The sequence below is a fragment of the Neovison vison genome, chromosome 4, assembly GCF_020171115.1.
Source record: "Neovison vison isolate M4711 chromosome 4, ASM_NN_V1, whole genome shotgun sequence".
NCBI lineage: Eukaryota > Metazoa > Chordata > Mammalia > Carnivora > Mustelidae > Neogale > Neogale vison.
The window spans coordinates 167,979,732-168,007,347 of NC_058094.1; the positions used below are offsets into that span (position 1 = coordinate 167,979,732).

Below are 27,616 nucleotides of genomic sequence, written 5' to 3' on the forward strand. Positions count from 1 at the left end.
AAAGAAATGAGGCCAATATAATTGGCCATTGGAAGAAAGATGATCTTTGTTATAAGTGCCAGACAACTTGGCTAAATTGTGTCCTTTTGGGGGTAGAAAGTATAATTGTTACTGATGAATTTGGATATTTAGCTGAGGAGAGTTCCAAGTAAAGTGTTAAATGTACAGCCTTGTTTCTCCTTGCTACTTATAGTAAAATGCAAGTGGAAAAGACTAAAGTAACTATTAAGCAAAATGGAGATAGTGCAAGAGACACAAGCAATAGAGAGCATCCAAAATACATGAAACTGAAGTCCTGAAGAAGACTAAGATTTTTAAGACAAAAAAAAAATTGGAGATATAATAACAAAGATTGTTTCAAATCTGATGTAGGATATCAAATTAAAGACTCAAGGCTCTTGTTAAGTATCCTCTAGAAGAGAAAAAAAAAACATCTAAATATATTGCTGATGAGAGTATAAATTGGTAGTACAGTTTGAAAGTCTGCTTGATTTTTTGCACCAAAATTGAATATTTGAATACTATATGATCCAGTAATTTCATTCTGAGATATAAACCCAACAGTAATGTGTGCTTATGTGCACCAAGAGACACAAACTAGAATGCATATAGAATCATTTATAATAGCCTTGAGCTAGAAGGAGAAAAAATGTTAATCATAGGCAAATGAGTAAATAAATGTAATACATTCAAGTATGTGATTCCACATTGCAAATGAACTACAAGTACACTCAATAACATAAATGATTCTCACAAAAAAAAAATTAGTCAAAGAAACCAGAAACAAAATAACATTGTGTGAGTCCATTTATATAAAATTTTAAACAGTATTAGACTAGGGATAATGACTAACTTTATAAGAAGTAAGAAATATTAATTGAGGAGGCTCAAGAGAGGCTTCTTTGGTCTTGACATGATAGGGTTGGTTTTGTTTTTTTTTTTAAGATTTATTTATTTATTTATTTGAGAGAGAGAAAAACAGAGAGCGAGTGAGAGGGAGAAGCAGGCTCCCTGCTGAGCAGAGAGCCTGACAGGGGGCTCAATCCCAACACCCTGAGATCATGACCCGAGCAGAAGGGAAATCCTTAACCGGCTGAGCCACCCAGGTGCCCCTTGGCATGCTGTTTAGAAAGATGTTTGCTTCTTGATAATCCTTTGATTTGTACACTTACTTATTTTTCACTTTTCTCTGTTATGTTTCCCAATAATTTCTTCAAGCTGAGTTGTATAGATTTAGAACAATGTTAGGGAGTTTACTTATAATTGTCACTTAAAGATCTGTTGGATTAAAAAAGAACAGAAGGTATCATTTATGCATTTTTGTTTGTTTGAAAGCTTCTCTGAAGCTTTTGTATTGATGACATGAAACCTGTCTCTAACTAACCTTATTTGTCTCTCTAACATCCAATATTGTTCATTTTATGATGTTGCTTCACGGATGCTGTCTTTGCCCATCTGCTTTGCTTTCTTGGGACTTGCCCCTTGTGAAACACAGCTCCTAAGACTGCCATTCATATGCACTGAAAAACAATTAAAAACCTTAGCTTGTCTAAGAGATCTGTCTAATAAACAGCTATTATAGCAAAAGTTTTTAAAAGATTTTATTTATTTGTTTGATAGAAAGAGATCACAAGTAGGCAGAGCTGCAGGCAGAGAGAGAGGGAAGCAGGCTCCCTGGTGAGCAGAGAGCCCTGTGCGGGGCTCAATCCTGAGATCATGACCTGAGCCCAAGGCAGAGGCTTAACCCACTGAGCCACCCAGACGCCCCTGTTATAGCAAATACTGAAGTACTTACCTCTCGCTTTTATTTTTTCTTCAGACAGAACAAATACTGATAACATTTCACAGTTTCATGTTAGTTTTAAAAAGAGCTATGTTACTATGTTACTATGTGAATGATTCATGAAAACCCTGTGCTTGATTAAAGCTCCAGACATGGGGTGCCTGGGTAGCTCTGTCATTAAGCGTCTGTTCTTGACTCAGGTCATGATGCTAGAATCCTAGGATCATAGGACCTTGGAATCAAGTCCCATGTCAGGCTTCCTGCTAGGCAGGAAGCCTGCTTCTCCCTCTCCCATTCCCCTGCTTGTGTTCCTTCTCTCGCTGTGTCTCTGTCAAATAAATAAATAAATAAAATCTTAGAAAAAAAAAGAAGATAGACACATGAAACCGCACATTTTTTTATTCCATTTATATGAAATACCTAGAATAGGCAAATCCACAGAGACAGAAAGTAAATTATTGATTGCCAAGGACTAGGAATAGGGGAAATGTGAAGTAACTGCTAATGGGTATGATGTTTCTTTCTGGAGTAAGTAAATGTTCTAGAATTAGATAGTGGTAATTGTTGTACAACTTTTAAATATGCTAAAAACTGCTGAATTTTATACCACAAAGGGGTAAGTTTTATGGTATGTGAATTATATCTCAATAAAGCTGTTATAAAAATTCAGCATTGGGCTAAGCACCTTTTTTATTTTTTATTTTTTAAAAAGGTTTATTTATTTATTTTAGAGAGAGAGAGAGAGTGCAGACCAGGGAGAAGGGCAAAGGGAAAGGGGAAACAGACTCCCTGCTGGGGTCAATCTCAGATCATGACCTGAGCCAAAACCAACAGATGCTTTAAGGGAGTGGGCCTACACAACTACAACTACACAACTACACACCTACACAACTCAAGCACTTTTTAAAAAAAGTAGTCTTGTTTAGATATATCTAGAGAGATGATTGACTGCTTAAGGTACAAAGATAAGATAATTTATTTTCATGATAGTCTTCTGTGCATTTATTTTTTTTTACTGTACAGACATACTAGCTATGAAAAACTAACTTAAAATCTTTTCAATATTATTCATTTGTTAAATATGTAGAAAATTTTTATTCATGTAATACTAGAGTAGATCTTTGCTGCCTAAATCCTTCAAGAAGATTCTGTAGTCAGTATATTTTACATAATTTGAAAAGGATGACTATCAGTGAACACTTTGTTACAAAACATTGAAAGGATTTTAAGTTCCCCGACATCCAAAGTTGTAGTTAAGAATTCTGATTTGAACCTAATTCCTATTTCTTTGTAGATATTCTGTCTTTTCTCTAAAGGAAAATTTAGAATTCTCTTGAAGTTCAGAAATTTGAGCACACTCTTTTCTTCATTAGTATTGCTTTCTCTCGAATATCTCTGAAAATATTAATTATGGCAAGATAATATGAGCTATGGGCTCTCTGCAGGGGATATCCTTAAAGTATCATAGATGACAGCTAGCTGCTGGCTTGTGTGAGTACCAACCTACTTCAATTTTTTTTTTCAACTTAGCATCCTGTCATAACAAATACTTATTATAAAAAGCTGGCCTTAAACAGGTACCTTATTCCAGGTTATCATATGTAATAATGTAAACAACTCTTTCATCGTGCATGCCTTGGATTGCCCAAATCTTATTTTCCACTGGTAATAAAATCACCACTGTGTTTTGACCTAAACCAAGTTAAATAATAAATTTTAAATTCCCATTTTGAGGTTTTACTTGTATATTTTCTGAACATCTTTCTGTACTAAACACAGCATCAGACAAGGTTTCAGTAAAGAAAACAGAAACCACTCTAGGTATATTATGCTGAAAAGAAATATAGAGCATATAGAAGTCATTTGAAAGGCTGGAGGGAAAGTCAGGGATCCAATCAGACTTTAGTGTGAAGGTCATACGCTTGTAGCTGTGATCTAGAAGTCAGAAAATGAGTGCAGCTATCATTGCTAACCTTTTCCAGAACTGTTCCTTGACCATAACCTTATACCTGTGAAGCTGGCTGAGCAGATGCCAGAATGTGGATTCTATCTTCATAGATAATGAAACTTGTTTTGTTGCTGCTGCTGCTAAAAGTAGATGGTCTCTGCCTTCCTTTTACCTTCTAAATCTCATGGTGTACATAGAAGCCCTGATATATCTGAATTATATAATTGTTTTAAAGGTTTTTAAAACTTTAGTTCCTCTCATGTTGTTAGTTTTACTTTAATAATTAATGAAGCTTGCTTGCCTATATATCTGTATACATAGAATGCATGGTATTAGTAGCTAGAATTTATATACCTTGCCTAAATAAGAAGCCCTCTTCACTGGGTAGGTAATGAATGCAAGCTGTTTACAGACGTCCCTGCTCCAATGGTTATAGTGGGTGGGAAGAAGGTTGGTGGTATGGAGGAGGTATGGGGAGGGTGCATGGGAATGAGTAGCCTGTCCTTTATGGTTTATGAGTATTTGTAATGCTAGATTTTTCTATTTCCTGTGGCAGTTGAGAGTCACTGGGCTCACTATCATTCTTTCTCTTATAAAGCTAGTGCCTGTTCTGAAAATTTCTGGAGTCAGACTTCCCACTTATTAGAACTGAATTTGAACTTTTATTCCAGGGAAGAAGCTGAAAACGGGATTGTTGTGTGACTTTTTCCTTTTAATGAAACACCCAGATTGTTGTCCAAGTCTTAGCCCTTTTTACAGGCCTTATTATCTCTCATCTGAGGGTTATGTGGATACTTTATAGGAAAATCTCACTTCACTAACTCCTTTTTCTCACCTGGATGAAATTATTAGCTTCTTAGTTTGGTGGGTGTTGTTGACAATCTGAGCCTACTTCTGTAACTATCAAAATTCCTTAATAGCCTTCAAAAGTTTGCCCATGACACTCCTCCTGTGTTTATAACAGTACTACGGCTTTATGGCCTTATTTCTATTTTTATATTTATTCTGTAACTTCAGTGAAATTTGGGAAGGCTAGAAAGATAATTCACATGTTCAACTACCCTTTGTAAACCAGATACATTATCCTTAGATTTATAACAAACTGATTTGTGTTTTCCTGGATTAGAAAAATTAATCAGGATCTTCAGCTTCTCCCTTGAACCATAAATGACAATTCAATTTTTGTTTTCATTTCTCTTATTTACTTTTCCCATGCTTCCCATCTCTTTACCTCCAAATCTCTTGGATTTGGTTATAATCTTTTCAAATTATGGTTCTTTTATTACCTATTCTTGCTTAATAACTGTATTAAATTTCAAAATTTCATTATCAATAATTATTTATATTTCATTATAACTTTTCCTCTTCTTTTTACATTATTATGTGCATTACATGTCCTCCTAGTTCTTGTTTTTTTTTTTTCCTTCCCATTTTCTGGAGTAATTTTGGAGAGAGTCCTTTGTCATCTGCTTCTCAAAATTTTCAATTAATGAGAGAGGTTATTATTATCATGTCCAGATTCTAAATGAAGAATCAGAGGCTTAAAGAGTTCAAGTTGCCTTTTTAAAGGTCAAGCAAAAATTCAGTGGCAAAGCTTGGATTCAAATTCAGGTCTGCAGACTCTCTGTTCACTGTCTTTTGTTTTTCTGTTGTTGTTGTTGTTGTTTTCATATAGCAAGCGTCCATACAACACTATGCTCCTTACTTCACCAACTTTTGTAGGAGTAGTTTGAAGGACCATTTCTACATATAATCCTGCTTTTAATACTTGTTAATGATGCTTGTACAATCATGTTTAGTTTGATTTGTGAACATTAAGAGTATTCTTTGGCAAAATACCACATTAAGGTAGTCTGTGGTTGCAACAATTAGGAAATAGTTATTTTCCCAATATGTGTACTAATGCATGAATACCTTGAATTGAATGTAGAACAAAAAGAAAAGCATGATGGATTCTATAACACAAGTATTTTAACAAGAGGGTGGCATATCACTAGGAGATTCAAATTTTTCTGAGTTAAGAATGCCAATAGTAATTTACAATGTGTGCCTTCAAGACATATAGAAAAATATTATAGGAGATGCTAATATAGCAGTTCATAAACAATGAAGATTCTTTATATGACTAAAATAATAGCAAAGCAATAGTCCTTATGAACATAGAAGCAAAAATACTCAACAAAATACTAGCAAAACTGAATCCAGTAACATATACACCGTGACTAAATGGAATTTGTACCAGTAATGAAGGTTGGCTCAACATATGAAAATCAATGTACTACACTATACTGACAAAATTACAAAAGTATAAAATACACATGATTGTTCCAATAGATACAGAAAAAGCATTTGATAAAACTCAAAAGTCTTTCAAAATGAAAACAATCACAAACTAGAAACAGAAAAGAAGTTATTCTTTTATGAAACAAAAGCATCTATGAAAACCCACAGCTAATATCAGACTAAAACAGTGAAAGGTTGAAAGCTTTCTTTCTAAGATCAAGAACAAGACAAGGAAGTATGCCCTCACTACTTTTATTAAGCAGTGTACTGGAAGTTCTAGTCACAATGATTGGGGGTGGGGGGTGGACTTCCAGAAAAGAAGAAAAAAAAAAGAAATAATTCATTTCATGTAATTTCCTGTTGTACATACCTTTTCAGCTAGCAACCCATTGGCCAGAACTTAATTATGTAACCACATATAACTTCGAGAAGATTAGGAAATGTAGTCTCTATTCTTGAAAAACACGTCTAGTGGGGCACCTGGGCGGCTCAGTCAGTTAAGCCTCAGACTCTTAATTTGGGGTCAGGTCATGATCTCAGGTTCCTGAGCTTGAGCCCTGTGCTGGGCTCTGGGCTCCTCCCCACTGGTCTCTCTCTCTCTCTCAGGTAAATAAATAAGTAAAATCTTTTCCAAAAAAAAAAAAAAAAAAAGAAAAGGAAAAAGGAAAAACTTATGTCTAGTTAAAATTTGGGACTTTTATTTTTGGAGGCAAGGATAATAGGTATTGGGAAACATCTAGTAGTTTCTTCCACATTAAATACAAATCAAAAAGCAATTCACAATTTGAATTTCTTTTCTTTTTCTCTGTTTCTTTCCTTCCTTCTTTTTTTCCTTTTGTCTTTTTTTTTTCTTTTAACACATGTATTGCAAAGGTTAAAAAGATTGCTAATTTAAATGCAACATGGTCCTCTGGATTGGATCTTGGAGCAAAAGAGGACATTAGTGAGAAAACTAGCAATAACCAAATAATGTTTGTGGTTTAATAATACTGTACTAACGATCATTTCTTAGAATTGTAAATGTAACGTGGTTATGCAAGATATTGACATTAGTGGAAGCACGGTGAGGTGTATATACAAGCTCAGTATTATTGTTCATTTTTTCATAAATCCAAAACTACTTAAAAATTAAAAGTTAAAAAAATGATTATGAATACTCAATGACCAGGGGTTTGGAAAGAATCCTCATGTACTCTTGGTGATAATATATATTAGTACAGCCTATTTTCAGAGAGCAATTAGACAATGTTTGTTGAATATAAATGTGTTTGCATTTTTTTTAAGATTTTATTTATTTATTTGACAGACAGAGATCACAAGTAGGCAGGAGGCAGACAGAGAGAGAGGAAGAAGAGGCTCTCCGCTGAGCAGAGAGCCTGATGCTGGGCTCGATCCCAGGACCCTGAGACCATGACCTGAGCCAAAGGCAGAGGCTTTAACCCACTGAGCCACCCAGGTGCCCCTGTTTACATTTTTTTATTCAGAAAGTTTATTTCTAGCAGTGGCCCGTGACAGCAAGATGGTGGTGCAAATTTCCAAGAAGAGAATTTTGTTTCCAATGGCATCTTTAAAGCTGAACTGAATGAATTTCTCACTTACGAAGTGAGTAATGGCTGAAGATGGCTACTCTGGGATTGAGGTCTGAATTACACCAACTAGGAGAGAAATCAATGTCTTGGCCATCAGGACACAGAATGTTCTCGGTGAGAAGGGCGAGCAGATCTGGGAATTGACCACTGGGTTCAGAAGAGGCTTGATTTGTGGGGTACAGGGTAGAACTTTAAATTGAAAAGGCGACCACAAGAGGTTTGTGTGCTATTACTAGGGCAGAGTCTCTCTGATACAAACTCCTAAGAGGACTTGCTGTGAGAGGGCCTGCTATAATGTACGGCAGTTCATCATGAAGTGTGGGGCCAAAAGCTGTGAGATCTTGGTGTCTGAGAAAGTGCAAGGACAGAGGGCTAAATTTATGATGTTTGTAGATAGCCTGATGATTCACAGTGGGAACCCTAACTACTGTGTTGACACTGTTGTGTACCATGTGCTCCTCAGATGGGATGTGCTAGGCATCAAAGTGAAGATCATGCTTCCCAGGGACCCAAGTAGTAAGATTGGCTCTAAGAAGCCCATGCTTGATCATGTGAGGGTTGTGGAACCCAAAGATGAGATATTGCCTACCACCCCCATCTTGGAACAGAAGGATGGGCATCTAGAGCGTCCTGCTATGCTGTGCTGCTACCAGTACCCACAGGATAACAGGGTGTCCTTGGCAGCTGGATCTGGAGTCTCGATTTTGCTCTGTAAATACCTTTAATAAAATCTCTGGGGGAAAAAAAGATAATCTATTTCTAGGAATTTTTCTTATAGAAACTTAAATGCTAGCTTTTGGAGTGTCTTTTTCCTTTTAGATAATTCAGCATAATTCCTCCCAATGAATCTAGAAGGAGAATGGAATGTTTGGTTCTCTAACCTCAGATGTAAAATAATCCTTAGTATGGTTAATGTTTGAAAAAGAATGGAAATTAAGTTCCCAAAGTGTAGCTGGCCAAATAATTAATTTTCTAGGCTTTTAACTGGAGGAATAACAAGTCTGAAGGCCAGTGGGGAGTATTAAGGATTAGATGCCACCTCTGGATCTTGAGAAAATGAGGTGTGGGAGGCTGAGTGACCTCCAATTGAGAGGGCTGCAGGGTAACTTTCCATTTTAGACAAGGATACAGAAAGGAAGAGGGTTTACTAAGTAAGTTTTAAATTTCAGGAATGTAAGTTTCTATAGCACTGTGGAAAGGTTTGAGGGGCACATAGCAGTGGATGAGGGACTAGAGATTCTCAGAGATTGGAAGAGTTTACATTTTTTGGCAGGGATAAGGGAAACAGAAAGATGAGGTTGCGATATAATTTATACAACTACTGTTATGGTCGAATGTCCTGGGACATTAGAAGTAGTCCAGCTTTTGGGGAATCTAACTAGGTAACCCTAGCCCTGAGCATTTGGACATGACCTTTTCTTGGTCTGGAACACTTCTGTCTCCTTTTCTTCTTTTCTCCTTTTTCAGGTAAGTTCAGACTATGTCTGGTTCTATCACTTTCTCCAGGAAGCCTTCCCTGAATGCCTTCTCTCTTCTTAGCATGTGTGTTCTTAACTCTGGTAGCCTGTCTCACAATATACAGCAATTGTCTGACCCGTTTTTATCCTTACCTGTACCTTAAGTTCTGGAATGGAAAAGACAACTATCTTATAGTCCTTCCACCCTCTGTATAATTATTCCATAAATTATACTACTTTGTGTAAATATTTGCTATTTTTTGTCAAATTTAATATTATAAAATTCAATTCCAGTTCACAAAATAATTCAACATGTTTCTTTAAAGAGTAAGCTCCACTATTGCATTATATGATTTGATTCCCACAAATTTATTTTCCCACGTTACAAACACTACCACTCCATGCTTATGTGTGGAATAAACTAGTGAACTGAGTAAACTTCATCCAAATCCTTTCTCTATATGTAAACTTTTGTCATGTATTAATGCTAGTCAGATTCTAACATTTAAATATTGTTGAAAAAGTATTTATCCTCTATGTAAATAAATGTGGCGTTTGAAACTGTTGAAGGGCTGCCATATCCAGTTGTACAAAAGGACTGCCAAATCCAGTTGTATATATTGACCCGAATTTTTACGGATTTAAAAAATTCACCTTAAAATGTAAATTCCCTAAGTGAATGTAAGGCATTATTTCACATCTACGTGCACACACATCCTGATGTAACACACGATATACTTGTGAAATGGATTATTTTCCCCTAGATGTATTCTCAGTAAAATAAATACTTTTTTTTAATGTGGAAATGACTGCCCCCAGTACACTCGTTGTAATAACAGTTAATTAATATAACTAAATTAATGGTTTTCCCCCTCTCGTCGCAAAGTAGCAAAGTCTAATGCGATTCTCACCTTTCCCTCTTTCAGGAAATAAAATATTCGACGTTCCAAAATATTTAAAGGGTTGCAATTTATAGAGGCGGCAGGTAGAATGTTGCTGTTGGTATTACTAATGTTTGTGCTAGTAACTTAAGCTAGAAACGGCTCTTTCTGTAAAATGTACTCTGGGCAACTCCTTAAGAAAACACCACCAGTGGGCGCCTGGGTGGCTCAGTGGTTAAGCCGCTGCCTTCGGCTCAGGTCATGATCTCAGGGTCCTGGGATCGAGTCCCGCATCGGGCTCTCTGCTCAGCAGGGAGCCTGCTTCCCTCTCTCTCTCTGCCTGCCTCTCCATCTACTTGTGATTTCTCTCTGTCAAATAAATAAATAAAATCTTTAAAAAAAAAAAAAAAGAAAACACCACCAGTAACAAACTGGCCTCCCACAGATTTGGGCGGGGCAGGTGGAGCCTCAGTGATTTGTGGGAAGAGCCGCTCAGGGTCCGGGAGGGCCCTCTGCTCCTGCTCGTCACTACTCGGCTCCGCTCGGCTCCCAATCGGTTCTCACTCGGATCTGTTCGGCTCCTCCAACAGGAGAGACGGAGAGCCGCTGCAAGTCCGGCGCACGCGCTCAAGCCTCTTGCTGCTCTTAGGGCCGCGCTTTGCCTTGGGTTTTCACTTCCTTCTCTTCCGAGCTGTATCCGGGTCGTTGCTTTCTCTATTGTCTCAGGCAATCGACCTCGGACTGTGCAAATTCATTTCTGGGTCTTTTGTTTCTTCTGGTGCAGGCTAATAAAGTTTTTCTTTCTTTTATTTTTTTCTAACAGTTTTAACGGAGGAAATTAACTCCCCCAGAGCTGCCGGGGCCTAAGGGAGCCTCTGGCAGGGGAGCGCCGTGGGAAGGGGCGCGAGCAGCCGGGGCCGGTTCGGCGAGGACTAGGGGGCGGGGTGGGGGGCGGGAGGGGCTGCTCTTGAGGCGCCCGGGTCCGGTCGGCGGCGCTGCCGCCGATTTTAAGTAGCATCTTTCGGATTTGTTCCCGCGGTATCAGTCCAGACCTCAGCGCTGCCTAGGCTCTCGCAGCCTCTCCCTAGGTCTCCTCCAAACGACCACCTCACGGATTCCTTAGTAAGTGTGTCAGAGGCCTCTGCCGGGAGAAAGGTGCATTTCAGCCCTTCTAGAAGTCAGGGCCTGTGGGCGCAGGGTGGGGGTGGCAGGTTTCCGCTGGAAGCTGGACCTTTCGTGGGCGCTTCCCTTCCACATCTGCGGGAACGAACAAGGCTTTTTTCACTACCTGGGCTTCGCGTTTTCTTTCTGCTGACTGTCTCCGTGTCTAAGTGAGGGATTTTGAGCGAGTCGCTGAAACATAAGAGGATGTTGTTACGGGGGTCAGCTTTGATTTTGGCTGGCCGGGGTTCCCCTTTGCTTCTCCCCAGCCTGGAGCCGCCTGTGCTGCTGGCCCGCCCTCCCCAGACCGTGTGCCCACCCCAAGCAAGCGTCCTACACTTTTTTGCTGAGAACTGAAGTAGACAAAGATTCCCTGCTCGAGGTCATCTGTATCTTCCCTTAGCATCACCGCTGTCTTCTGTGCTTGGCGTGATTATTAATGACGATGTAATGTTTTTCTCTTAACAGTGGATCGCAGCTCCAAGAGGAGGCAGGTGAAGCCTTTGGCAGCTTCTCTGCTAGAAGCTCTCGATTATGATAGTTCAGATGACAGTGATTTTAAAGTTGGAGATGCCTCAGGTAAATGTTTCATTTTCTTCCCTTTTCCCAGCTTTCTGAAAGTTGGGCTTATTTTCAGACCCTCTTAAAAAATCGGTTTTGATTAAAATGCCAATTTAAAGTTAAAGCACATAAACTTCATTTATTTTCTCACATTTCCCTAAGATCCTTTCACTAGATCCCTATCATTGCTTCTGTTTATATTGATACTCAGATACTAACAGATAGAAAAGAACTTATAGATAGCGGAGTTTTCTCTGTTCTTTACTCAAAAATAATTTATGCTTATTTTATGGATAGAGGAAAAAAATATATAAATATCCGGAAGTCAAATAATATCCTGAGAGTAATGTGAGCCATGAACAGCCCATAAGCAGGGTTCTTCTCTATTCAGATCACTTGGCACCCTCTGAGGGGAGTTTTGCTTTTTGTCTATTAGCTCCCTTATCAGAATAAAGTTGACCAGAGTAAAAAGTTGTACTTTGTGGTAGGTGTTGGACCTTGTGGATTGGGCTTTTCAAAAATCTCCTAAGTACAAAGATATATGCTTACTCATTATGTTTTGTGATTTTAAAAACAAACTTTAAAAAAGGTCCTATGTTCACATTGTACGAGATTGGAAAACATAGAAAAATACGGTTTTCCATGGTATCTTTTGTTTCTTGTACTTCACATGTATAGATATATATGTATAGTTTTAATTGCAAGAATCTGAGAAATGCATATAAATTGTTTAAATATTTTATGTGAGAAATACTAATACATACATGCACAATAAAAATTACTTATAATTTTGCCCCTTCTGATGGAAGTTTAAGTAAAGTAAGAAATTAAAGACTTTTCAGTTTCATCCCTTTAATAATTTTAAAGTATTCCCCCAGAGAGTTTTCTGTGCTTAGTCATCTCTCCCTCCTTTCCGTTGCTCGCTCGCTCTTTCTTCCTTCTTCCTTTCTTCTGCTGGGCATGGTAAGAGATGAAATTAGGTTGTGTTATGTTTCCATTATTACTCTAAATAGGACCAACAAGTAGAATTTGCATGGTGATTTACTGAGAACTTTTTATTACTGTAATCTCATTTAACTTTTATAATAGCTTAGTGAAGGAGATATTATTTTACAGATAACATGGGACTTGAGTTTAAAGAACTTTCATGAGGTCACTTAGGCCATAATGGATGTAATCCATGCCTTTGATGCCAAAATTTAAGTCTTTTTGCTCGTTAGATCCTAAAAATAATTAGATGAAATAATTAAATAATCTAAATAATTAGATGAAACTGAAACTACTTGGATATTGTGGCTAATTGAGGTCACTCCCAACAATCAAAAGCTAAGTTTATCTTGATTAATTGGTTTTTAACCTTTGCTTCTTAGCCAGTTTCTCTCCAGTTTAGTCAATTCACTGATGTTTGGTACTTCCAAAGAAGGAAAGAAAGGGAAGGGAGAGGAGCCAAAACTCTTTAAGTTCTCTTGTTGAGAATCTTGGTAGATGATATTTTTGGTTAGAATGTAGTTTTGGTAGAGATTGTTAACTGTGACAATAGTTATTGGGTTTCAGAGGTTTTGACTTATTTGAATACCATTATGAAAAAACCCCAAAGCTTAATCTTTAGGTATTCCATAATTGTTTCTGTGACAATAAATCCTGACTTTGTAGATTTTTTTTCTTTTTGTTTATTGAATTATAGTCATGCACAGGTATCCTGTTTCCTTACAAAGGTTAAAACAATCTAATGATACAAACTGTTTTTCAAGATAACTTTTGGTTTCAAGCTAAGTGAAGATTCCTGACCTTGTTAAATCTTAATCAGAGTTGATGGGAATTATCAATTATGTGTGAAAAGTGGGAGGATGAGTTTTGTTAGGCTGATAATTTTTTAAAATATCTTTTTATAGTGCTAAAAAAGTACTTTCTATTCCCTCTTGTTATCTAGTCTGCTCTATTTGTAATTTACTTCCTTGGTTACTGTGTAGTTCTCATTATAGCAAAGGAGATTATAGTAGTAAATGATTTTGTTTAAAATAGTTAATAGTAGAAATTGAATCCTATTTTCCATTCTAGGTTAAGGTGCATCGGTGTCCCCCATAACTAACATGGTGGCTTACTATAGATTACCAGTGTTTCTTGTTTGAATCTGTTCTTTGCCTGAGGTAGTTGGACTCTTACAGGAAATAAAATATTAGACTTATCACTGGTTTTCAGTCATGTAAGAATTGTGGAATCCCAGCCCTTACATAGGAATAGATTAAACTGGAGGTGGAGAAATAGTAGCCAATCATCTATCTGACCAAAGCGTCTTTCAAAACAATGTCTAGAAATGACTTGTTGAATGAACTACTGACTCCCTTAGAGCTTAATGTTAAAATGATTAGATTGATTGGCCTTAATTTTTGTTAACAGGATTCTGTGCATCAATTTCTTTTTCTTTTTGAAATCAGAAATTCTGACTATAAAATCTCCTATTTCTGTTCGGCATTAAGAATATAGACAATTCCGAAATATTATATTCAGCACCTTACAGATAAACATAATTTTATTCATGTGTTTCTCAGATAATAAAATAGGAAAAGGTAAATATTGCTCAAAAAATGACCTGCCGAGAAGATTGTCAAGTGATTGATTATTGATGGTTAATAAGTATAAGCCTCTGACTTTAGAAGAGTACAAACTGAAAATAGATCATCTCTCATTTCATCTTTAATGTGAAATTAGTTAGATTTTTCTTATTTATTTATTTATTTATTTATTTGATGGACAGAGATCACAAGTAGGCAGAGAGGCAGGCCGAGGGAGGTGGAGAAGCAGGCTCCCCGCTGAGCAAAGAGCCTGTTGTGGGGCTTGATCCCAGGACCCCAGGATCATGATCTGAGCTAAAGGCAGAGGCTTAACCCACTGACCCGCCCAGGTGCCCCTCTTTTTTTTTTTTTTTTTCTTTTTTTTTAAAAGATTTTTATTTATTCATTTGAGAGAGTGAGAACAAGCAGGGAGAGGGGCAGGGGGAGAAGGAGAAGCAAGCTCCTTGCTGAGCATGGAGCTGGTGGGGCTTAATCCCAGCATCATGGGATCATGACCTGAGCTGAGGGCAGAGACTTAACCAAGGTTCCCAGGTTCCCCTCAGTTTCTCAGTTCTGATTGAGGGCAGAGTATAATCATAGAATTATGGTGATAGTCACTAGAAGAACCATATGTGGAAATGTTGGACCATATGAAATTACAAATTTCAGATTATTGGCAGTTTCATCATTCAGGCTAGTTAAAGTGGTTATATTTGAGACTTGGTCCTGTAATTGGGGTTAAGATAAATTATTTAGTTATCTGATATATATAAGTGGAATACACACACACACACACAGATATAAAAGATAGATATATAAGTGGAATGTCTTTGAAGGTGAGTGCATATATAACTTTTGTTAACTAAGACAAAATAGCAGTGTTGTGTCCCCTCTAAACTGCTTGCCAGAGTAAGGCGATTAACTTTAGGTCTTGATCTGTAGTTAATTTAATTAGGCCAAATTGCCAGAAAATTAGCTGGAAGAGTCTGGCTGAGACTTTGCTTTGGTGGCATTTTGTACTTAATCTAATTTTGGCTAAGTGGATCAAGATAATGATCATTAATGATGGGTAGTTTTGTTTAGGAGCATTTTGCTGAATATTATGGTGAATTCACAAAGAAATGTGATAATATTAGAATAACTAAGTAAGTAAAATATAACACAAAGCATGATTGATTCGTTTTGTCATTCAAGTCAAGGAGACTACTGTAGATTGGATTTATCTAGAACAGTTCACTGAGGAGATAAGAGTTGAACTAGGAACTCAGAGAGAGGCAGTATAGATGAGGGAAACTATTAAGTGTTAGAAGTGTGGAGGCTGGAAAATATCATTTATATTTGGGAATCGGGATTGAGTAAAAGAATAAGAGATGCACCTGGGCAAGTATAATAAGATCAAATTAAGGCCTTTAATTGCTAGACCAGGGTTTCCCAATCTTGGCAGTGTTGGCATTTGTTGTTGTATAATTCTTTGTAAGAGGCTTTTCCTGTTTACTGTAGAATGTTTAGCAGCATCTGTTTTCTACTTACTAACTGCAAGTAGCATCTTCCCTTCCTGCCTCCACCCCCACCTTCATGGCAATCATTCATTGTCTAAACATTGCCAATGTTCTCTTTGAGACAGTATTCCAAATTGTTCTTACTTGAGAACTGCTGGTCCAGATTTATTCAGAAAATGATAAATGACACAGTTGGAACCAGAGATAATGAGTAGAGGATGAGTTGTGTTGATTGATTGGCTTTTTTAAAAAGAGAAAATACAGGATTAGTAAAAAATGGCCCCAAGGTGATAACTGAATGACCAGTAGACTGGTAATCTATTACATATTCTGTATATTTATAAACACTAATTACTATTACAGTAGATCAAGGAACAAAGTAGTTAATTAAGGTTGATGAACAAAGGTCATTCTTTATGTTGCAAAGCTAAAATAAAACTGAATTAAATATAATTTTGTTGTTTAATATTTATCATGGGGAAAACTTAAGCATTGAATATTGTAAAGGAATTCTTGAAGATTGTTCTTTTAATTCTGTATCGTAAAAAATTCCTTAACTTCTATTAGTTGAAATAGCTATTACTTAGAGAGATTTTTATATATTGTATATTTGAGAAAGGTACCTTTTATTTAACTATTTCAATTTTAAAGATTTTTTTTTAAGGAAAAATTTTTATTGTAGAGTTAGAATTACTTTTTTTTTTTTTTTTAAATATTTTATTTATTTATTTGACAGAGAGAGAAAGACAGCGAGAAAGCGAATACAAGCAGGGGAAATGGGGGATGGAGAAGCAGGCTTCCCACCAAGCAGGGAGCCTGATGTGGGGCTTGATTCCAGGATGCTGGGATCATGAACTGAGCCAAAGGCAGATGACCAATGACTGAGCCACCCAGGTGGCCTTATTTTTTTTTTTTTTTTTAAGATTTTATTTATTAGAGAGAGATCGAGAGCTCACGAGCACAAGCAGGGGGAAGGGGAAGAAGGGAGAGGGAGAAGCAGACTCCTTGGTGAGCAGGGAGCCTGATGCTGGACTCAATCTCAGGACGCCGAGATCATGAGCTGAGCCAAAGGTAGTTGCTTAACCAGCTGAGCTACCCAGTCATCCCAGAATTACTTCTCTTCTAATGCTAAGAAGCAACTGACTTATTTGAAGTATCTGACTTATTTCTCTAGTCTATTAACTTAAAAAAAAAAAAAAAGATATAAGAGTGATGGATTTGGAACATGACACAGAGTCATTGTTTGAATTTGTAATAATAAGGCGTTTTTATTTGCAGCCTATAAGAATAGAATTATAGACAACCAAAGATTGATTTTTTTCATTGTCGTTTTTGTCAAGCTATGCTTGTAACTAAATATTGTTTATCTCCATCCCTCAAGTGCATATGTATCAAAAAGAAGTGTTGACTAATCAGATGAAGAAGTTATTTTTCAGAAATCAAAGCCATAAAATTTGATATATTCCTGATGCCTGCAGTTGGAGTATGGATAATATATTATATTTGGAGAATGAAGGGTTTGGTAAGCTATTAGGATTTGGATTTGTGGGAAGATTTCAGATTTATCTAATAATATGTTAATAGATGTAAAACATTTAAATCTTTTTTCTTTTCAAGTTTATTTCTATTGAGATGATTACAAAACAAAAACAATCGAGGAGTACCAATTTTGCCATACTTTTTTTTTTTTTAAGATTTGTTTATTTTCTTTTGCGGGAGTGTGAGAACACTTGCGTGTGAGTCAGGGGCGGGGGAGAGTGAGAGAGAATCTTGAGCAGTTTCCCCACTGAGTGCAGAGCCCCACATGGTTCTTAACCCCATGACCCATGATATCAGGACCTGAGCCTAAACCACCAGTCCGTCGCTTAACTGACTGAGCCACCCAGTCGCCCCCACCCCCATGCATTTAGAAATGATTGGCATTGGCAACAACCACCAAGACAAAAATCATAAAAATTCTTAACATTTTGCAAACTTTACCAAGTAATAACAAAGTTGGATTTGTCTCAGTTTTGATTAGGTACCCACATTTATGCCCCAGTTAATCTAACTTTTATATCTACTATGTTTTTATTAGTAATTTTTAGGTACTTTTAATTTTTTTTAAGATTTTATTTATTTTAATTTTTTAAAAGATTTTATTTATTTATTTGAGAGAGAGAGAAGGAGAGAGCATGAACAGAGTGAGAGGCAGAAGGAGAAACAGACTCCCTGCTGAGGGGAGAGCCTGATGTGGGGCTCTATCCCAGGTCCCAGGGATCATGACCTGAACTGAAGGCAGATACTTAACCAACTGAGCCACCCAGGCGCCCTTTTTTAGGTACTTTAAGGAGTATCTCTCTTAATTATGGCCATCTCTCTTAATTATGGCATCATTTGCAAGATGTTCCAGTTTTCTTTAGTCACTATGCACAGAGATTCTTTTTGCCTTTGAAGTATTTGGTCAACTCTGCTTATTATTTATTAGATTCTTATCTAAAAAAATACCTAGAAATTATTATTATTTTTATTTTTGCCATAAGTAGGTGTTTTTTTTGGTAGGTTGGGTTTAATTATGAGTGGTATTAAAAAATCATAATTTTCTTAATGATTTATATAACTGTTGGACTGAAAAGAAGTTACCTAGTTGTGGGTGATACTGGATTTACACTCTTTGAAAATTCAAGAAGCTCAAATCTAAAGGTGTTTCCTAAATTTGATACAAACTTGTTTTTGGTAAAACCTAACTAGAAATGATAGTTTATTTGTAATGTTTCCTTATCACATTTGTAAATATTTATACTTTTCACTGCGGAAATGTATTTGATTATGGGATAGTGCCATAGACTCATTGGAGATTTTAGTGTAATACGTTGTGTATACACCATGCTACCCTTCCAAAATCTGGAAAAAAAAAATCAAAATTCTGAAAGCTATCTGGCTCCATAAGTTTCAAATAAGGGATTGTTGACCTAAATGATATTGCTCCTGTGTCCTATGTAAGATTGTTTAGGATGAGTGTTTTTTCACAATAGTTTTAAATAAGCTGTGGTCCCTGTGTGGTAATCTTGAGATTGACAATTATTTTGTAGGGCCAGTCAATATCTATTGTGCATTACTATATTTTTAATTGATTTAACTTGCAGGATTTTTTTAAGCCTTTTGTAAAGGATTCCTAGGATATTTTAGATACCTGATACTAATTACAATTTTCTTTACTTTTTTTTTTTTAACTTTCTTTACTTTTAATGTCCATTTAATTATAATAGCTAAGCCTGGTTGAGTTAACAGAACTTAAAATGGTGTGGAAGCATAGACTTTTTTTCACCATTTTATTATTATCCTTTTCTTAGTTATAGGCTCAAAGAATGTATCACCTTAAAGATTTTACTATAGTTGTTGGCCATGACCTGAAAATGACCACTGGTTTCTTACTTCTTTCAGCTTCCCTTCCTTTTTTTTTCTTCTTGTTATTTCAAATTTTAGATTTTTATTTATTCAATTAGGTATAAAGAGGATCAGAAGGTTATTTATTGAGTAGTGTTGGGCCAAGATGGCCTGGGCTGCCTTAGGCAGGAATGGAAGAAACTTGCTAGAAAGCTTGTAGTCCCGTATGAACTCTTTAATAGTCTAAGCCAATCTTTTTAATGACTACCATGGTTGCTTCTTTCCAAGATGGATTTGTTTTTTTAAAAAATTACTCATTTCTTTCATTCTAGGGGGCTTTTTGAAAGTTTAAGTGGCTCTTATTGGTATGAATAGTATACTAATCAGCAGGAAAATTGATAACTGCTGTTGGAACTTCCATTTACTATGCCATGCTATTGTCTCCTTTCACCTGTGTACTTGATACTCCTAAAATTGATTAGTATGTTAGGGATGTTGCCTGTCATAAATACCTGTGTTCATTTTTGCTGGGTAAGGAATAAAATAAATGAGACCCAAATTTTTTGGGCCAGGTTTTTCTTGTTTTGAATGTGACTCAACGCTTGTAAGTTCTTACAGTTTATGAGAGGAAGATGGAAGAGAAGAAGAATTTGGTCTGTATTATATCATTAAGTTAAAATCAAGTACCCAGTTTAAAAAGAAGCACCTTTACCTGTAGGAAAAAAAAATGCTTCTAGGGTACCACATATAGCATGAGCTATATAACACAAAATAGTGTTCCTTTTTTAAAAACATTTTAATTTAGAGTTACATATATTCATCTTCATTAGTGCTATATTGAATTAGAACCATTATACCAACTTCATTGATTTATTATTTAATCAGGTTGGGAATGTCTATCATTCTTTGACTTAAATTTGTTTATATTGTTTTGCAAGTTACTCACAAATTTTGGTGGTTTCATTTGTGTCAGCGTTGTGTGTGTGTGTGTGTATGTATATACATATGTGTGGTTTTTTTTTCTCATATTTTCAACAGATTCTGAAGGGAGTGGTAATGGAAGTGAAGATCCTTCAAAGGACAGTGGAGAAGGTTCCTGTAGTGATTCTGAAGAAAATATTTTAGAAGAAGAACTGAATGAAGATATTAAAGTAAAAGAGGAACAACTTAAAAATTCTGCAGAGGAAGAAATACTGTCATCAGAAAAACAGTTAATTAAAATGGAAAAGAAGGAGGAAGAAGAAAATGGAGAAAGACCTAGAAAGAAAAAGGAGAAAGAGAAGGAAAAGGAAAAAGAGAAGGAGAAAGAAAAGGAGAAAGAGAAGGAGAGAGAGGATAAAGAAAAAGCAACAGTATCTGATAATGTGGCTGCTTCTGCTGCTGCCACCACACCAGCCACAAGTCCTGCTGTTAACACATCTCCTTCAGTCCCCACTGCAGCAGCCACTACAGAGGAGCAAGTCAGTGAGCCAAAAAAGTGGAACCTTCGTCGAAATCGACCACTTTTGGATTTTGTTTCCATGGAAGAGCTGAATGATATGGATGACTATGACAGCGAAGATGACAATGATTGGCGACCTACTGTAGTAAAGAGAAAGGGGAGATCTGCATCTCAGAAAGAAGGAAGTGATGGAGACAATGAAGATGATGAAGATGAGGGAAGTGGGAGTGACGAGGATGAGAATGATGAAGGCAATGATGAAGATCATAGCAGCCCTGCCAGTGAAGGGGGTTGCAAGAAGAAGAAGAGTAAAGTTCTTAGCAGAAACAGTGCTGATGATGAGGAACTGACCAATGATAGCCTGACACTATCTCAAAGCAAGAGTAATGAGGTAGATCAACCCAATTTTTATGATCTCTGTCTGTCTGGGGAAAAGGGAATTCTTCTCTAAACCATTCTACTCGTTATATTAAGTAGCTTCCTTGAAATCCTATTGATAGACAGCTGTGGGAGTGAATGAGCGCCCTAACTCTAACATTTATTCATTTGGTCAACCAGCCTTTATTGAGTATCTACTGTTTGTCACCGTCCTCAAGGAGCTCACAATCACCGGCCTCAAGGAGCTCACAGTCTTTATAGTTAGAGAAATATTTTTATATCCGTAAACTAGGGATATGGTAGTTTTCCTTTCCCTTTCCTGTCCTCTCACTCCATTCTTCATAGGACTGCTGAATGGTGCTGACTGGAGTATGAAAACAAAGGTCACCTTTATTTCAACTTAGCTATGTCCTATCCACATGAAAATTTAGACTCCTAGAATATTTTAGAACAGGACAACAAACAGCTTAATGATTGCCTCAGACTTTTAGTGATTCATTTTAAGGTTAATTCCTTTACCAGTCATAGCACTCATCATCTGAATAGTTACCAAGTCTTTGCTTTAGATGTATGGGAGTAAATAAGAACTAGATGTTTGCATATATTTAGTGAATAAGTTCTCTCTACAAAGAAATGAAAAAGAAAAAACCAAACACTCGTATCATAAAACAAACATTTCTGTCTTAAAACTACAGTAATGATTCAGTTCTTCCACTTGAAGTTCTACTACCGAAAGTTAGGTTTATCCTTTGGGCCCAAGATGCAACATTCAAGATTCTTCAGTCAAACACATTTGTGTCTCTTTGTCTGTGTGTTTATGTGTATGTTTTTCTTCAAAAGCAAGATTGAGTTGTCGTCTTACATGTAGATGTACCTGTTACATCAACATGTAGAACTATAATAATTAAGTTTGTCATTTCTGTTAGTGTATTTGTTGTCACAAAAATTCAGTTCTTTAGCAAGCACTTATTTTTTGTTTTCTCATATCATTGAAAAAGGTTAAACTGGTAGAAAGATTTTCCTTCTATTCTTTATTCTTTTACATTTTTTCTACTTTACAAGTTTTACCTAGCAGTGATTACCTATTTTAAGTAAGTTTTATTTAAAACTGGGTGATTTTTTTCTTGCCAAAATAGTAAGTAACAGGCTATGAGGGTCGTATATGTCAGTAGTGATGAAACACGTTATATTTTAATTATAAACATTGGTTAACTTCTAGGTTATCCGCTTTCATATGAAGAGTGTTGTCTGCTTCCAGTGCTATCTATCCTAATTATTATCTTTAAGTAATGGGAAGTTGTCATTTGGAATATAATATAGTATTTATAATGCTGTAGCACAAACAGTTCCATATTCCCAGTGCCAATTTAGGGAACTAGAAATATGGAAAATTCAGTTGTTCATGTTTGGTGTAGGCTTGTATCCAGTTCATTTTATAGTATTTAATAGTCTATATCTACTGAATAAGTTTACCTTTGGTAGCATTACTTTCTTTATTTTTATTAGCCTGACATTCACAAAAGTAGGCTGGCTAATGATAAAGATAGAGTTAGATTTTATGTGATGGTGTGGGGAATACCTGCAGATGTTTAGAAATTTGACAGGTAAAATGTATACCTTATCCATTTATTAATAATCTGTAATATGTAGTGTTGCTTAGGAGGTTGTAGACTGTCCTTTATGATGCATTAGAAGGCCACATGTGCTGTCTAGGTTTTTTTTTTTTTTTCCTACCAGGAGAGACTTTAGTAAATAATGGGACTTCATATATTTAGATTAAGTCCTAAAGGAATGTGATTGCAGAGCATTTATTGGAAATGCGCCTTGATGAAGTTGTCAAGAACTTTATTCTTATAGTAGCTAAACTAATTTCTGTTGTGTTAATTTCTGTTAATTTTCCTTTTGTTTTACCCTATGCCGAAATACAGAAGAACTGATAGAAGTTAATTTAACTCAATAATAGTCTATTTGAAATCTTGATAACTGTTTTTCCCCAACACTAGTAATTTTTTTTTTTTTAATTTATTTGACAGACAGAGGCAGAGAGACAGGCAGAGAGAAGGGGAAGCAGGCTTCCTGCTGAGCAGAGAGCCCGATGTGGGGCTTGATCCCAGGACCTTGGGATCATGACCTGAGCCGAAGGCAGAGGCTTTAACCCACTGAGACACCCAGGCGCCCCAACACTATTAATTTTTGATGATTCTTCTATTTATCACTCAAATCAGCTAACAAATTTTAATAAAAATTGATCAAGATTATTATTTTATCTTACATTTCTAAATTTCCTCTTTATATGCTCTTGATTTTGTAAAGACGACTAAAGGTAATTCTTGTTTCCTTATGGCCATTGTTTGTATCTTAATCTTTCTGGTTATTTTAGGTAATGATATTTTGGCATCAAAGTATCAATTATCTATTAGTTAATACAAATATATTTGATTATATTTGAAATTTTATTTTTCTCTACTTTATGTTTTCAAATACTGCTTTGTAGTAGAACTAGCTCAAAGTGTGGTTTTAGAAATACGTAATTGAATTATATTTAGTTTATAAACAGCAGATTTTCTTGGCTGTTACGTCAAGTGCTCTTGTAGAGAAATGATGTTGGACAGAAACTTCAATAATTTTAGAGTTTTTTAGGGAATTTGATTTTTTTTTTGAGTGGGGGGCCTTTTATTGATTCTTAATGGACTTAACATGCCTATGCCATAGGCCTTGAAAATACTGTAGAGCAATAGTTTTTAAAAAACTTTTTTATCTAGGGATATTTTACACTCAAAAAAAAAAAATTACTGAGAACCCTAATTGTATATATGTAGGTTATAGCTTTTGTTACTTTCAAATTAAAACTCGGGAATTTCAAAAACTAAAACATACAGAAGCACACAAGCGGTCAGATTGATGACCCTATTCCCTGTTGTCTAGTTCTGGAAGACTACATCATACACCTATGAGAGAGAGTGAAAAAGGCAAAAACAACCTTACTATTATTATGAAAATAGCCTTAACTTGTGGACCCTATGAAGCAGAGTCCCACAGACCACACCTTGAGAACTACTGTTCTATAATTGAACATTTGATAAACCTACATTTTCTACATATGGGGACTTCCCTTGGCCTATAGAATTATGACATTTTTTGAATTTAGTGAGGTCTGAACAGTCACCTTGAAGTATGGTTACATGCCATTTTCAAACTTTTATCTTGATGCTTTTGAGATTAATTGATGTTATATTGCTTTTTGGTTTTCTGAAGTAAATCTTTTGGGGATGGGTGGTATAGTATTTTCAGAGAATGGTTTGCATTTTCAGGACCTTGAAACTAGAGTTTTGATTGAGGATTAATATTTGAAGAAGAGTCTATCAATAGAAATTTTCAGGTGGAAGTTTTTTGGTTTCTTTTCATAAAAGACTCCCTTGTTTTAAATGGATTATAAGATGTTAAATGGATGTGAAGAAATGGCAATTGTCATCCAATTTTTGGTAATTTAGATTTTTGCCAAAGTTTATAAATAGCTACTTCTGTTTGTGGTTTCTGACTTATTAAATATCAGTTGCTTTTTACACATTTCAAAATAAAACAACCTTTTTTTTTTTTTAAGATTTTGTTTATTTACTAGAGAGAGACAGAATGAGCAGTGTGGAGGGGCAGAGGGAAAGAGAGAGAGAGAAAGAGAAGCAAACTCCCTGCTGAGCAGGAAGCCTGATTCAGGGCTAGATCCCAAGACTCTGGGATCATGACCTGAGACAAGGGCAGACGCTTAACTGACAAAGCTACCCAGGTACCCCAGAACTGCATTTTTTTTTTTTTAAGATTTTATTTATTTATTGGGGGGGAGAGAGAGAGAGAGAGCGAGAGTGTGCACAAGCAGCAGGGAGGGGTAGAGGGAGAAGCAGACTTCCTGCCAAGTAGGATCCCCATTGTGAGACTTGATCCCAGGATCCTGGCATCATTGACCTGAGCTGAAGGCAGATGCTTAACCAGCTTAAGCCACCCAGGTGCTGCCCTTAAAACAATTGCTTTAATATATAAAAAGAGTTCAAAATACTGTGCAAAGATTACTTCCGATTCTTGAGAATTTAACTTTCTTTAAAAACAGGAAAAAACAAAAACAAAAAAGTTAGAGGAAGACCTGTTGCTCAAACTCTTTGGTGTACTAATTTTTTCTCATATTCAGAGCAATAAGGATTCTTTTAATTCTAGTTTTGCATGAAGTGTTCAGGAGTTCCCTTTAATTAAACATACATAAAACTTAGAATTTATCCTGTTGTATATAGTATTTATAATCATCTTTGTAGAATACATAGATAAATGAGCACTAAACCCATGGAGCGCATTAGACAATATTATCATTTTAGGTGTAAATTTTAAATCCCAAGGGAAAAAAAATGAGTAAGTTCATTGAAAGTCGTCATTGACTTACAGCTATAGTGCCCCATTTATTCTTCTAATTGCCATGGATTCCATTAAATTATGATATAATATCAAAGTTCTTTCATAAATGATACTCTTGTGCCATCCAAAACCTACTTTCCCAATATCTATTTTTATGTGAAACCAAATTTTCAAATAATATATTTTTTGGTAAAAACTTTGGTAAAAAGAAAATGTGTTACAAGATTTTCCCACTAGAAGCATTATCTGTCAGTCATTTGGTAGGGCTCCAGTTCCCCCCGATTTCTCTCTCTCTGCATTACATTTCTGGTAAGAATCTCAAATGATGGGTCTCCCAGAAATACCAGTTGATTTTGCCTGCCTCTAAATGATAGTATGTGTGGAGTGAAATTTTCTCTGCCTCTAAATGATAGTATGTGTAGAGTAAAATTGTTATAGATATACAGTCTAGAAATTTTTTTCTGAAGAAAACGGAAGAACAGGAAAATAATGGAATTACAGCTACCTATTAATGCTTGTTTTTCTGATCCATAGAAATTTACTTGTTCCCCCCATGGATAAACCTTTTTTCAAACACTCATTAGTTGTAATTCCACCAGAAAAGCATTGGCAGAACCCATTTTACACGAGTAGCCTGTCAATCATCAAACTCAGGTTGTTGGCTAGATCATTTTCTAGTTTGTGATTTTTTTTAACCTAGATGTGGTATTTTGGGAAAAAAGTCTTTTTGGACTTGCCATGGGAAGATATTTAAAATAGCAGTACTCATTGAGGATTACAACTTTTGGAGGGATTCCAAGGAAGATTCCTCAGTATAATATATGTGCTGCCGAAGCGAGCACAATTCCTCAGTATAATAAATGGTCAGTTCATATTCCTCTTCTTGAACCACCTACAAGAATTAGGAAAGGGGAATGGAAATGAGCATAATTATTGAGTACCTAGTATATCTCAGGAACATTTTTACCATACAGTTATCTTAATCTTCACAACAATCTCAGCAGGTAGGTATTACTTTTGCCATCCCATTTTACAGATGAGAAAATTGTAGCTTCGAGGTTCAGTAGTTATTAAATGAGAACTGAGAATGAAACGCAAAACATTAGACTTAAAGTCAAATGCTCTTAAATTTGAAGCATAGCCAGTAGGGTGAACATTTGGGTAGATTTTTGTTTTGTTCAATGTACCAAAGTACTATAAAACATGGGTTTTCTTCTTAGGAAGTTTTTACCTTTTTTGGTACTCATGTCCAAAGCCCCAAACCACTATGGTTTCATAACAAAGAGGAGCAAAAAAACAAAAACAAAACAAACCCGAAATATACAATTTTAAAGTCTTAGGATTCTCTAGAGCATGGATGCTGTCTCCTATTTGACTTTGCTTTTTTTTTCTGATTTGAATTTTTTCTGATTTGTTTTATAGATCAGCTGCAAGTCTAGGTGTATAACACAGAATTGAAAAAAATGTTATTGATGGGATGTTCAGGGGTCATTCAGATGTCATTTATAGATTGCTATGAAATGATGACTAAATGTTACCTAGAGATACTAGTCTGTTTAAAAGAATACAAAAATATAAGAAAAAGTGGTTAGGTTCTTAAATGAAAATATAGACTCAAGTGCTATCTTGTATAGTGTCCAATCTGATAAGAATCATTGTTAACCATTTAAAGTTTAAATCTGTAATGCAGTTTAAATTAAACAAAGCAAACCTCTTTTCCTTCTTGAAATTTTATCTTTATATTATATCTTTGTTTCTCCTTTTATATTATTAGTCAGTATCTTATTATCAGTTTATACTAATTTTTTTTTAAGATTTTATTTATTCATGAGAGAGTGAGGCAGAGGGAGAAAGAGGCTCTCCTCTCTCTCAATCATGGCCTGAGCTGAAGGCAGACGCTCAACCTACTGAGTCACCCAGGCACCCTATACTAGTTATTTCTTTTTTTTTTTTTTTTTAGATTTGGAGCTAGAGTGAGCATAGGCAGGCAGAGTGGCGGCAGAAGCAGAGGGAGTAGCAGGCTCCCTGCCAATCAAGGAGCCTGATGTGGGACTTGATCCCAGGACGCTAGGATCATGACCTGAGCTGAAGGCAGCTGCTTAACCAACTGAGCCACCCAGGCGTCCCTATACTAGTTATTTCTTGACACAAACTTAATAGAGTACTTCACGCTTTATCAACTAGACAACCTGGATCCTTTTTTAGATGGCTTTCTGTGCCTGTATATACAGATATGCCTATCTAGGCTCTCGAATCGATCATCCAGTAGTTTGATGACTCTAAAACTTCTGAATTCCTCAGCAGTTAAGGAGTATAGAGTCT

The 27,616-nt window shown here is 36.0% G+C and overlaps 1 protein-coding gene and 1 pseudogene across 3 annotated transcripts in view; both read left to right on the forward strand.

Annotated features, from left to right (window-relative positions):
- The first annotated feature begins 7,533 nt into the window (after window positions 1-7,533).
- LOC122905413 lies at window positions 7,534-8,328 on the forward strand (annotated as a pseudogene).
- Window positions 8,329-10,911: 2,583 nt separating this feature from the next.
- Window positions 10,912-27,616, forward strand: part of PHF14 (PHD finger protein 14) — a 171,818-nt gene continuing 155,113 nt past the window's right edge. For all 3 annotated transcript variants that reach the window (XM_044246116.1, XM_044246114.1, XM_044246115.1), the window contains exons 1-3: window positions 10,912-11,063; window positions 11,571-11,681; window positions 20,119-20,912. In XM_044246116.1, the coding sequence (XP_044102051.1) occupies window position 11,063; window positions 11,571-11,681; window positions 20,119-20,912 (906 nt within the window). In that variant the 5' untranslated portion in view covers window positions 10,912-11,062. The remainder of the gene's footprint in view (window positions 11,064-11,570; window positions 11,682-20,118; window positions 20,913-27,616) is intronic.